This window comes from Lichenostomus cassidix, chromosome 13, assembly GCF_008360975.1.
Source record: "Lichenostomus cassidix isolate B80296 chromosome 13, HeHo_3.0, whole genome shotgun sequence".
Lineage (NCBI taxonomy): Eukaryota > Metazoa > Chordata > Aves > Passeriformes > Meliphagidae > Lichenostomus > Lichenostomus cassidix.
Genome location: NC_139494.1, coordinates 1,513,682 through 1,527,157, shown reverse-complemented (window position 1 = coordinate 1,527,157; position 13,476 = coordinate 1,513,682). Strand labels below are relative to the sequence as shown.

The 13,476-nt window shown below is 53.0% G+C and overlaps 2 protein-coding genes across 2 annotated transcripts in view; one reads left to right on the top strand and one right to left on the bottom strand.

Moving 5' to 3' along the window:
* SIL1 (SIL1 nucleotide exchange factor) overlaps positions 1-1,993 on the top strand; it is a 76,927-nt gene extending 74,934 nt beyond the window's left edge. The window contains exon 9 of the mRNA XM_085073243.1: positions 1,489-1,993. Within this exon, the coding sequence (XP_084929369.1) occupies positions 1,489-1,839 (351 nt within the window). The 3' untranslated portion in view covers positions 1,840-1,993. The remainder of the gene's footprint in view (positions 1-1,488) is intronic.
* A 3,683-nt stretch (positions 1,994-5,676) lies between these two features.
* Positions 5,677-13,476, bottom strand: part of CTNNA1 (catenin alpha 1) — a 120,850-nt gene continuing 113,050 nt past the window's right edge. The window contains exons 17-18 of the mRNA XM_085073242.1: positions 9,589-9,723; positions 5,677-6,818 (exon numbers count right to left, since the gene is read on the bottom strand). Coding sequence (XP_084929368.1) covers positions 6,531-6,818; positions 9,589-9,723 — 423 coding nt within the window. The 3' untranslated portion in view covers positions 5,677-6,530. The remainder of the gene's footprint in view (positions 6,819-9,588; positions 9,724-13,476) is intronic.

Genomic DNA, 13,476 nt, shown 5'->3' with positions numbered 1-13,476 from the left:
CTCCAGAGAATGGGAATTAAATCCACTCTGGCTCAGTTTATGGCCAATTTGCCCTGCGGATTATGGCTGCTCTAATACCTGGGTTGCAGGCACGGCAGAGCAGCACCTCTCTGTTAAATCACTTATTTTCCAGGAGACTTTGTAAAGGTGCAAATTATTTTAGCAGGCCTGAAATCATATCAGGTGCTGACTCTAACATGATCCTGTCAGCTCCATGGGGAAGGAGCAGATATGGGCATTTTGACTCAAACCATTGCCATTTGATCCTGCTGCCCATTTTCCAGCTGCCCCCTCTGGCAGCCAGCTCTGTTTCCAGCTCTGAGGGTCTGGGGCAGGCACAGCCTAGCAGATTCTGGGCTTTATGGTAAAAAAGTGATTTTTAGCAGTTCTTTGGATTGGAAATGCTGTACCCTGGGTGCTGGGGGGCTGCTCTGAGCTGGGGTGGCAGGTTTGGAATGGGCTGGGTGACTGTCAGATGGGTTAGTTTGGAATCACAAACCACCTTGGCAGCTCTCAGTGCAAAACACGAGTCCATGGGGCTCTGAATGGCTGCTCTTGAACATTCCTTCCTTTTCACCCCAAATCCTAGCTGCAGTCCAGCAGGAGAGGGGATGTCTCCTTGGTGTTGTCCTTCCATGTCCCCACTGTGTCATTCCTGTCAATCCTTGTGACCAGGCTCTCACAGGGCCTGGCAGAGCCCATTGTCACTGGTGACCAGGGAACATGATACTGACCACCTCAGGACTGTCCCAAGGCTTCTCCTGGCAGCTCCTGTGCCTGCTGGCTGCCCCAGGGCTGGATTTCTGCCCAGCAGTCCCACAGAACCCTCACCTTCCCCTGGCAGCCCATGGCACAGAGCCCTGCCTTACAGACACTGGAATTATCACAGGGGTCAGCACCAAGGCAGGAGGAGCCCTCAGGGAATGCAGCCCGTTTGGGAATTTCATTCTATCAACAACCTCTCCACCACCTGAGCCCCAAAGGGTGTGGGGGTGATGTGTTTTGGGGGTTCCCTTCCTCCCCCTGGCCCAGGTGCTGCTCTGGGTTGGTCTCTCTTGCTGTAAGGAATGCAGCTCCTGCAGAATTTCAGCACTGGGGTTTTCTGGACCAGGCTGGGAGGGGAAGGTCTGGCTGTGGCTGGAGGAGACTGAGATCTCCATCTCTGGTATGATGTTCAGTAGGTGCTGCAGGCACCTGTCCAGCAGCAAAAAGCACCAGACCAGAGACTTTACAAGTCCTGCTGAGCTTCCTGCCCCTTGAATCCCCTCCCAGGCTGTGTGACACAGAATCCCCAATCACTGGGAATTTTCCAGGGTGGACAACTAGCCCCTGTGGCCAGGGAGCCAGGACACAACCACAGTCTGGTCTTCCATGGCAAGTCCCCATCCAAGACAGGTGGCAGGGGATGTGCATCCTCCTCTAGTGTGTCACCTCCTGGGAGTTCCTCTCTGACAGGGGTATTCATCTGTGTTCCACCACTTCCCACAGATGCTGCTTGAGGGCTCACAGCATGGAGAGCAGATGGAGGAGAAAATCCAGCAGTACCAGCAGGTCAGGCTGGTGCCAGCAGTGGTGGAGCAGGACTGGTGTGCTGTGGTGCCCAATCTGCTGGCCATGCCCGAGCACGACACCCGTGAGAAGGTCCTCAAGCTGGTGGGGGTGCTGATGGCCTTCTGCAGGGAGCACTACCGGGGGGACCCTGCCCTGGGCAGCACCCTCAGCCTCCTGCGCAGCGAGTACGAGGAGCTGGCGGCCGAGGAGCAGAGGGAAGGGGACAAGGATGGCTACTTCAGGGAGCTCCTGGGCTCTATAAACACCATCATCCAGGAACTGAGGTGAAACTGCAGGTTCAGACCAGTTCCAGGGAATTCAGGGTGACAGTGTGAGTTTGGATGGCACCAGTGTAGGTGCATTTTGGAATAAACTGCTGGACTAAACGAGATCCCAGCACTGTGTGCCAGCAACTTCGTTATTAGAATACCTTGGGGCAGGGGACATGTCTTGTTTGCATGGATACTGCTGGAGAAATGGAGGTGTGCACTGTGGGGGGAACAAGGCCTCCACTGACACTGCCCCAGCCATGGCACCTGCTGTGTCCTCCGTTGGTTCCAGGATGGTTTGGGTGGCAAGGGCTCCAGATGTCCCCATGAGAGGTGGCTGTGCTGGTTGGAGGAACTCTCTGGAGGGCTCTGACCCAGCCTTGGCTCGCAGCAGGACCATCCCCTGGCCATGACCACCCCAAAAGTGAGCCCTTCATGCTCAAAGATTTGTGGCTCCCATGTACAGCATGTCACTTGTCACTGTTAAGTAGCAGGACTAATTATAACTATTGATTCTTTTTTTATCTTTCTCTTTTTGGGGTTTGTTCAGGCTGTTTTGCTGGCATTCAATTTTTTTTTCTATTTTTATGTGTAATGCATTTCCCACCCAGCCCTGCCAGAGCTTTGCTTTGAAGGTTTAAAAAAAAAATACATATATCTGATGGCAACAGCCAGGACAAGCACAGGAAGGGGCCTTTCTGCTGGAAAGCTGAGCCTCTGGAGTGATGCCAGGCAGAGCAGGGATCCAGCAGAAGTGGAGGGGATCAGCACAGGGGCCCTGCCTGGCCTTGTCACTGTCTCACAGGTGGATTTAATGAGGTGGGGATTGTCTAACACCTCTTCAAGGGCTGAGCTAGGGAGAAAACCACCAGCAGCCCCCCCTGTCCAACCCTCAAAGCCAAAACTCCACTCACTCTTCCTAAAAGTCTTAAACCTGACAAGTTTTTGAGCAGGGGCTTGCTGGGGATGCCTGTGCTGGCCCTGGGGATGGAGAGGTGCCCGTGGGCCTCCAGGGCAGCTCAGGAGGGAGCAGGTGGTGGCTGCTGGTCAGTGACACTGTGCCCAGCCCTGGGATGGATGGCCCCTGTGGCCTGGGATGGCAGCAGGAAGTGCCTGTGCCCTCAGGAGGGTCCTGGTGACACCCCTGGAGCAGCTGATGTGCCTTAATGGATTTTTCCTTTTCTCACCCATTTGTTGGGGTTTGGAACACACTCGCCCCTCCCCACCCTCTCTGCTCTCTCCTCGAATTGTCTATTTGAGGTTTGGCTGCCGTGGAGTGTTTTGGACCCAGCAGGTGTGTTGGAAAACACAGCCTGGGGTGCCCCCTGCCCCTCTCCTGTCCCACCCCCGTGCCCCCCATGTCCCCCGTGTCCCCCGTGTCCCCCGTGCCCCCCATGTCCCCCGTGTCCCCGTGTCCCCCATATCCCCCGTGTCCCCCGTGTCCCCCTGCCCGCCGCTGCTCTCTGACACATCCCAAAGGCGCTGGGAGCGCGGGGAGAGCTCGGAGTGGGAAAGGCATTCATTAATGGGCATTAAATCGTGGCATGGAAACTTCACACACAATTAAAGTGGCATAAATTCAACGTGGCTCCATTCACCGCGGAATTGAATTAAGAGCACTTGAAATGTGGAATAAGGCTATCTCCTGAGGATTTAATGTGGTTTCACTAATACACTTTAGAAGATAATGTGGGTTCATCTTCCGGAGATCCCTGCACAGCCAGGTCTGCTGGGCTTTGGCACAGCCAGGTCTGCCGGGCTTTGGCACAGCCTCAGCAGAGCTGCTGTCCCAACGCACTGCAAAAAACCCCCAAATCTCTTAAAATCACTGCCAAAACCCACCCCCCCAACCTCTCCAGCAAGTACTCTGCTGTGTTTCAGGCAGTGCCTGGGGAGCTGGCGGGCAGGGAAATCCTACAGCCCTTCCCGGCCCAAAGCCACGGTGGGTCCCCCATGCCCTGTCCACGGAGGGTTGGGAATTGGGAACTGGGGTTTGGCTCACGATCGGGGGCAGGCGGCTGAAGCTCCCCGCGTTCACTCCCTCCCGAGCCGAACATCGTCCTCCAGCAGCCGCAGCGGGAGCGACTGCACGAGCCCTTCCCCAGCGCTTAATTACATGGAGCAGTAATTACTGTAATTCTCTTCAATTGGCTCCCTAATAAAGTCACAGCTTCGCTGGCGGCCGGACCCCCTCGCTGAGCCGCTGCCCCAGCGCCGCTGCCGCTGTCACACGCAGGGCTGGAATTCCCTGGCGCAGCGGGATAGGTGCTCTTGGGTTTTGGGACTCCTGACCCACCTGGGGCTTGGGGTGGTGCTGAGCAACCCTCAGGCGCCGCTTGGCCACCGCGAGCAAGGGCTGGAGCGGCGCTGCTCCGCGGAGCTCCGGGGCTGGGTTAGCTTTGGGATGAGGAGCTGCCCTTCCTTCCCTGCCCTGCTCCAGCCCCGTTTCAGAGCTCCCCAGCCCTGCTCCAGCCCCGGCTCGGAGCTCCCCTGCCCGGTTCCAGCCCAAGGACCCGCCGCTCCCAGCCCCGCTCCCAGAGCATTGCCCATCCCGCAGTTCCCGGCGGTGTCTCCGCAGCCGCTCCCCGTCCGCGGCCCTTCGGCACCGAGGGGCTGCAGAGTGTGCTTGTGTCACCACCGCGTCCCCAGCTACTCAAACTGGGGGTTAATGACACTAATCCCCCTCTGCTGTGGGGAGAGGCGTTTGCTCCCCGCCAGCCGCTGCTGCTGCACTCCTAACAGAGCAATTAAGTGACACCAATAATGATTCACCTCGATGCCCTTCTCCTCTCCAAACCCAAGCACAATTCCCGGAGGAGCAGTTCTTGGGTACAAAAGAAATGTGAGTTGAGGTTTTTTGGCCTCCTGTCCCCATCCTGTTCCTGCTGCTCCTGCACCCCCTGGGCTTGTACCTCTCACCAGGGGAAATACATTGTAATGTCTTGCAGACTTGATGCTCAGTGTTTGTAGTATAAATTAAATTAACGTATTTAAAAGCTAAATACATTTAAATTTGTCTGTACATCATTAATAGATTGTATGGGGGGGGGATGGACAGATGCACTGGATGTACTCCCTGAACAGCCCAGGGAAAGTCACCTTTAAGACTTTCACGTTTAAGACTTTCACACCAGGAGAACAAAACCCCATATTGTATAAAATCAGTTAATAATTATATGTAAACGAAGATCTACAGCCTCTCTGTTCTGTTAACCCCCAAATGTCAATGGAGGAGCAGAGCTCCCCCTCCCAGCCTGTTTACATGTTAAGGGTGTATGAAAATAGCCTATAATTCCACTGTTTAATAGCTATACTCAAGAGGCTAAAATGCTTGAAAACATAATACATTTGGCAAAAATATCCCAAAAACTATTTAGCTTAATTCCAATCAACATTACAGTAACATGACAGCAATAACCTTAATATATTAGAAGCTGATTGAGATAAATAAAATTATAACATTTCAGTGCCAAGGCTGAGCTCTAAAATGGAGCTGCAGTTTAGGCACTGAGCACAGCCCAGGCTTTCCCAGTTCAGGGGAGCTCTACAGGAACAGGCACCCTGTGCAGGCCCTGCTTCCCCAGCACCCGACTCGACTGGGATGTGTGGAACACACAGAAATTCACTAAATTTAAATAAGACAGCGAAATTATACCTTGTAGCTATAGTTATCACAAATAATGTACAGTCTAAATTGCAGCCTGAGCAAACACGATTTCCTGGGTACCTCTGGAAGCCCAAGGCGGGATGCAGAGCAATTATGAGGAATGAGCACAAAGCTGATTTGCATCTGAATGGCGAGGGGGGGCCGAGGGGCGGGCTGGGCTCGCTCCATTCACAGCACCACAATGCACCATCTGGGAAAAGCAACTTTATTAGTGTCCCGCAGCAAAATACATTAGTAATTTGTAACCAGGCATTAAAATTCCCGTCCGTGTCACACAGGAGAGCTCGGCCGCCCACACCAGGGGATGTTTCCGCAGGGATTGGCCCGGGAGCTCCCCTGGCAGAGAAACCCCTCGGGAAGGAGAAGTGCCCCAGTGCCAGGAGCACATGGCAACCACCCAGAGGGCTCCGGGCAGCCCAGGGAAAGCAGCATCACAGCCCCAAGGCACCACAAGCCCAGCTCCACACAGGATCCTTAGCACAGCTCAGCCCAGGCACAGGTGTATCGATTTTCCAGCTGTTTTCCAGCTGTGGTCACACAGCCACTGCCTGCTGCATTTTCAAACTCCTCTGAGCTTGCTCCCTCTCCACCCCCACAGCAGAGATACACTAACACATACAGTAATTCCATTAATTACTTTTTTTGAGTAAAAAATCTAATTTTTCTCTCTTGGTCACCATGATAAACTTGAGTCTCTGAGTAGCATGATTAGTGTTAACCGTTAGTGTTACTGTAAAATCCTCTTTGGTTATAGAATATTTCATTTAAAGCAAGATTATAAAAAACAGTTTCCAGCTAGAAATCCACCCCTGTAATCTAAAAGCCATCTAAATTACCACACTTCTGCAGGCTGAAGATATACTGATAGGACTTAGAAATTTGAGTATCTCCCCATGTAATCTAAACAAAGTTATCAAAATTATATTAAGTAAATACATTTGGAGGAATAGTAATTTTTTGAAAAATCCTCAGGATATTAAAAGTAGAGTTCTGGAAGTAGCAGTAGTGGTCTAGAGAAGAACACCCCGAGCCAAAGCCCTCCTCTAGATACTCTCCATGGCCTTGAACTCGCTGAGAGCCTGCACAGGGTTCACGTGCTTCTTCTGGGATGCCCTCTTGATTTTAGTCTGGGTCTCGTCCTGTTTCTCCCTCTTGACCAGGGGTTTCTTCTCTGGAGCCTTCATCTTCCAGGAGACAGCTGGCAGGTTGAGGGAAGCCATGCCCTGGGACTTCTGGTACTTGGTGGAGGCAACGTAGGACGCCTTGACCGTCTGCACCACGGCGTTCATCAGGTTCTTGGCTGCCTGGATCAGGGACATGGCACTGTCCACCTGCCAGAGGGACACACAGTTACACACCTTGGAACCTCCAAACACACCATTCCACTGCAAACACCACAGCCCTGGGGGGCAAAACCACTTGAAAATTGGTTTATGGAACTGATTTTTGTTTTTCCTTTGAAACCTGAGGCTCCCGGTTTGAGGCAGGATTTTCCTCTGGACACTCAGTGGTTACAAACCTGACTTGTGCCACCAACACAAAAGCAGAGTTTGCCCCCCTGTCTGCATTTTCCATATTAATGGCAATGGGAATAATTTGTATTCTGCCTTTTGCTTTTGTGATTAAACTTTTAACAGTAGATTATTCTCTAATGAAATTAATAAAGCTGTAGTAATATCTTAATCGCTGATAATAAATATTTAAATTGCCCTAGAATACTAAGTTGTATTGGGAAGGAAGAAACACAACTGCATCACCAGCCAGGCCTGGAGCCCTTTCCCAGCTGGTTCCTGATTTACAAGAGCATCAAAACAAGGAAAAACATGAATTTGTCAAAGCTGTAGGGAACAGATGGGACAAAGAGCTTAGGCTAGGGCTGGGTGGAAGAGAGAGGGGAGGAGCACTGTGGTGACCTCAGCTGGGACCTCATTCTTCAGGGGCCAGAGTCCTGCTCTGGGTGGGACCTCTCACTTGTGAAGGCCTAATGGTCTGGGGCAGGGCTTGGCCTGGGGGAGGGTTTGGTCTGGGGCAGGGTTTGGCCTGGGGCAGGGTTTGGCCCGGAACAGGGTTTGGCCCAGGGCAGGGGTTCAGCACCTCTGCTGAGCTTCCACAAGAACTCAGCTGCCTCTACAAACTTACACCCTGCTGTAGAGACCTCTGAGGAAGGCTCTGGGGGAAAAGCTTGCAGCCATGGCTTGTCCAGCAGCAAACCCAGCCAGGCAGGGCCTGGTGGCTTTTCTGGGACACTGTCCCCTCCTTTCCCCCCCTGCTGTGCCCCGAGTGCCACCACAGCACCTCAGATCCTCTGTCAAACCCTGTGCTCTGCCCTCCTCTCCAGTCAGCAGCCTGGAAACCACTGCCACTGCCCTGGGCCGTTTCCATGAATGCTCACAGCAGGAAAAACCATTAATGCCAGGAGAGCAGGGAGATGCTTTTCTGAATGAAGTCAGGCTGAAGGTGCCAGCTCTGCCTGCCCAGGCTGTGGCTCTGCTCTCACAGCACTCTGCTCCACAGGCAGGGTGTTAGCACTGGACAGAATCTTCCTTTCAGGCAGGTGATGTCTCTGGACTGGCTGAGGTCTTCATCTGATTATCCCATGGAGCTCAACACTGCTGCTGGCAACACTCAGCCCCAGTGGCCAGGCTCGAGGAGAAGGGATAAAACCAGGAGATCAGACTACAGATGCCAGGCTGTTCTCTAACTAATTTATGGCAGGGGGGATGTAAATGCTGGAGACACTGAGTAACTGCAGTGAAACCCTGGAGTATGTATTGCTACATAATAACACATCTCCTGCTTTGACAGCACGATGCCTTCAGCCTCCCAGCTCCCAGGACATGGAGCAGCAGCACACAGCAGCATATTCCACCACAGCCCCTGGAGCAGCTCTGGGGGGCTGGAAATGGAGCAGGAGGGGCTGGAAAGGCAGCAGGGGGGGGTGGAAAGGCAGAAGGGGGGCTGGCAGCAGCAGGAAGGGCAGCACAGCCCCATCAGCCCCAGATGGGCTCAGCTTGTGCAGGGTGTCTATTGCTGACCTGCTGCTGATGACCCAAAGCTCTCCTTCCACAGCTCTCCCTGGTTTTTGGGAGGGAATCTGTGCTAGTAAGTTTAAGCAATTGAAATATCAAACAGGACAGCACTGGAAAATATCACTGGCACAGAGTGCCCAGAGAAGCTGTGGCTGCCCCTGGATCCCTGGCAGTGTCCAAGGTCAGGCTGACAGGGCTTAGAGCAGCCTGGGACAGTGGAAGATGTTCCTGCCCATGGCTGGGGGTGGCACTGGATGGGCTTTAAGGTCCCTTCCAACCCAAACTGTTCCATGATTCTCTGATATCCAAATGGCAGAATGTGTTAAGTTTTTTCCATTTGCTGTTAAGGATTCAGGGAGCAATACTGCAATATCAGCCAATACTGTCCCTTCTTCAAACCTCCTGCCTCAGTCCTGACATGGCTGGACAAAAGCACCAGTGCCCAAACATGCCTGTGCAGGGCAAAGAGGAGTGTGCCAGAAGAAATTAAGAATTTAGCTCCACTTCCCTCCCCACAAATATCTGTCATACACAATCGTCTTAGGAGGAAGCATTTCATGAACTACAGTGAAAAAATTATTTGCAAAGTAATGGCTGGAATAAGGAAGCAGGCTGGCCTGGGGCAGCTTCCAGCTGTCAGAAACCAGAGCAGCCACTAAAAATCCCTGCACTCTTCAGGGCACAGCTATCCTGAAATATTAACATCTCTGGAGCATTGCAGGACCCCAGCATGTTCCAAGGCTGTGCAGAGACCTGGGGTAGGCTTAGCTGTGCTGATAAAAGTGATTTAACCTCACTAAGAGTGAAAAGCAGTCTGGAAAACAGATTACACAGAGGTGAAGTGAATCTGTCTGCAAACACTGTTGAGTAAGGAAATGTGAAGTCTGTATTTTCACAGCAAGTGTTCCTTCCCAGAACAACGAGGCAGCAACACAAACTCTGCATACATTAAAACCCTGAACGCTCCAGCATCTCTGCTCTATATTCTGTGGCGTTGAACAGAAAAGCTCAGCTTGGAAGAGCTGTTCGTGTGGAAGCAAAGCTGCCTGAGGCAGAGGTGTGCCATACGTACCCCGGAGACGACGAGCTCCCCGCCCAGGTTCTGCACCTCGGCCTTGACCTTGCTGCAGATGTTGAGCTGGTGGCAGTAGAGAGCGATGCGCTGCAGGTAGGCCAGCAGGTCCTGCTTGCACGCCGAGTCTGGGCACTGCGGGACAACACAGGGCACGTTGGGCTCTGCAGCAGCACAGCTGGGACAGCACCAGAGGGACACACCACACACCTCCCCCTGGAGCAGGGAAGGGGCTGGGAGAGCACTGCCCTCCCTGCAGAGTGGGGCTTTGGGACAACTGAGTGGCATGAAATGCACCTAAAACCCAGCAGGCATAACCAGAGGTGGCACTGGACAGGCTGCTGGGCTCCTTTCAGCTGCCCTTCAGCAGCCCTCCCAGGGAGGAAGAGAAGGCAAAGGGGGAGGAGGAGAAGGAGGAGGGCTATTTACCCTCCCCAGAGCAGGTCTGTCAGCTGTAAAAGGTCCTTCCTGCTCTGTGCAGGACACAGCAGCAATGGTTTGACACCCAAGATCTCAAGCTGCAACAAGCAGATGTTACCAATTCCTCCCTCAATCCTCAATCTTAAGTGTTCCAAGCTCAGAAATGATGAACCCGACAGCTACTCCATTACATGCAGCAGAGATTTTCCTGACTGCTGCTCCCATTTGTAGCAGTGGGGAAACCAGGCACAAAATGACATTTTTGAAGTGCTTGCTGCAGCACTCATCCATAAGATAAAGGAACTTTTCCAGCTTGGAACGGAAGATTGCAGGAGTCCCTCTGTGGGGCTGCTGTGCAGTTTGGTGTCATTTTCTGGTACAGAACCAAAGGGCCATCCCTGGCTTTGCCCAGAGGTGAGATGATGGATGAGCATGGATGAGCCAGGTCTGCATTTCCAGACCAGAGGGGAGCCCTGCTGAGGGGCAGCCACAGTCCAGAAGAGGCTCTGTAAGAGCAAAGGGCTGTGGGAAGGGTTTTGCTGCCCACACCAGCCCTGCAGCCCCTTTAGGAGCAGCAGCAATGTGGTGCCAGCAGCATGTCCCCCACAGGCCACCTCAGCCCCAGGGGCACCCCAAGGCTGCCTGGGGACGAGTGACTAAAGCAGCTGGGACACACTCACCTCCACAGCCCCTCTGCCCACCAGACTCTGCTGCTGCATGACCCCAGTGGCACCTGTGCCACACTCCTGTCCCTGCACCCAGTGCCACTGGTGCACCTGTGGCTGCCACACCCAGCATGGGCACCAAACAGCTCCTGGCTGGGCTACACCAGGGCAAGCTCTGACCTCCAGACAATGCTGGTGGTGCTGCAAGCAGTGTCCAAGAGACCCTGGTTGGGATGTATTCCTGAGGGCAGGACTGCAGCAGGAGCATTTCTGGCCAGAGCAGGGAGCTGAGAGCTGGGTGATCACACACACAACACCTGCAGCTTCACAGTGGGATTTACATCACATTGTGTCACAGCCCCTGTTGCTTAAGCCCTGCTCTGAACCCCAGAGAAGCATGCTTATTGTACCCCACAAAGAGCTCCTGCTCTTTCTTCCACTCAAATGGCTGCTCATCATCTCATCTTCCCATCCAGCATCCACAAGCCTCCTGGACAAAACCACCATCAGGCTCACACTGATCCTTACTTTCTGCTCTAAGGCAGAGGCTGCCCTGTACCCAGCCTGATTTCAGCTGTAGCAGTGGAATTCACCTGGCAGTACCCAGCGACAGGATTATAGGCACACCCTGCAGTGATCTCCAGCCTTCCAGACAGCTGCACCCCATCCAGAGAGATTTAAGAGCTCTTTTTCACACACCCCTGTTCACAGCAAAATCCCATTTCACCTAAGACCCTGATGCTGTGCAATGGACCAGCTGATGAAGACTCCTAATGGACATGGCATGACTGGATGATTAATCTTAAATGTGGCACCACTTCATTTCTTAATGCTTCACTCAAGCTGAGGTTTGTTGCTTTGACCATGCAGCTTCTCCTCCCCTTTCAGAGAAAGGTCAAAATGTCCCCCTGGCTGTCAGCAGTGGGGTCTGAGCCTTAATTCTCCCTTCTCTCCTTAGCTATGAGATGGAAGCAGGAACTGCCTTTTCCCTGTATAAAAGAGGCACCAGAGCAGATTGTGGTGCACACACAGGCATGTGCAAACAGGGGTCCTGTTCACATGCTCACATGTGCTTCCCAGAGCAGCTCCTGATCTGCCAGAACAGGCATTTCCCTCTGCAGTGAAAGTTAGTGTAGCTAATACATACATTTGTTTTTTTCCAGGGCCATAACAAGTGGTTTTTCTAAGCCCCAGTGGTCTCTGTGCTCAGCAGAGGTAACTCAGGTGCTGCAGGGATGTGCTCACACAGCTCTCACACACAGGGGCACTGCAGGGGGACTGCTGGCATGCTGGGATTAGCACATCAGGCTGTGGAGATCTGCATGGCTTTGTGGGCATCTGACCCCAGCAACTGACAGAAACCACCTTCTTAGTCCCAAGGAAAATGATGGAACACCCAAAGTAATTGCAACTCTCAACGTGGGCCCATGGCTTCCATCAGTGCAGTGAAACCCTGCCTAACGAAGCAGCAAAGCCTGCAGGTTAATTTTTTAAGCTAATCAATATTAGTCAGTGGTACAAGATGTTTTAGAGCAAGTCCACGAATAGCCCTGGCCAAAGAGTTAATGAAAAGCTCAAATTACCATTTTGGAAACTGCTCTCCATCTCCCAAAGAGCTCATCTAACACAGTGAGTGAGCAGCGCAGCAGTGGAGGGGCTTGAGGGCTGAAAAATGCCCAGTGCAGCATGTCAGAGGGATGGCTCAACATTTCCAGCTACTCTGTGGGGCTGTGGAAGCAGTTTAAGGAAAGACTCAAGGCAGGAGGATGCTGCATGTTCACCAATGGCTGAGGAAGGCAGCAAAACCTTCGTGGAACAGGAATCATCACTGGGTTGTGCTCATCAATGTGATGTGAGTTAGAAACCCACAGCCTCTCCTGTGTGAGCTATTTCTGCGGGCAGAATCGAGGACTCAGCTCAAAGACAGATGAGGTTTAAATGGAGATGTAACACAAGATAAAAAAGAGCATCAACAAAAGGCACTGTGGGTGCCTGCAGGAGCCCTGTTCTCTGCTAGGCAGGAGCATTCGGATAAAAATCAAAAACCCCGAAAGGCAACAATTTCAACACTGATCAAGAATGATGACATTATTGTATTAATCCACAGCCACAACCCCCACCTGCAGAGCTGCCATGGGAGGATTCCCACAGCCCAGCCCAGCAGGGAGTACAGTGCAGATGGAAATGAACATGCTGGGGGACAATTCACCCTCCCAAAGCCCCCAAGCTGCCACAGACTCGATGGAGGCTCTTGGCAAAAGCTAAGCTGGCTGCTCCAGGCCAAATCCAGGCTCCATCCTGGACAGAGCAAACACCCCCCACGTTTGCTTCCTGCCATCCCAGCCCAGCCTGCAGAGAAGCAGGATCACCTTTTTCCCTCTTTTTGCACAGAAAAAGGGGAGAGGAAGACAGCAGAGCCCTGGGGTTGTGTGCTGATGGAGACAAGCAGATACCACACCCCCAGTGGCTGTAGGACAGAGCCAGCAACTGCTGAGTTTCTTTCTCCCTCCATTTCCTGTTTGGGGAATGGACCCTGCTGCTCCAGCAATTCCCAATAAATGCCCCTCAGCCCTGGGTGCCAGCTGGGCCCAGCAGGAGCTGCCAGCAGCTGTTTTGGGGAGGCATCTCCCTGGCAGGACAGGTAATGGCCATGGGTGCCAGCAGCTGCCACCAGCACAGCCACCAGCCTGTGCCCAAGGTCCTCACAGCCAGGGACCAGTGTCCCCAGCAAGAGGCTGCTGGAACCTTTTACTGGGAAGTGGGGCAACCCCTACCCTCACCCCCAGCCACTTTTCACTGAAGG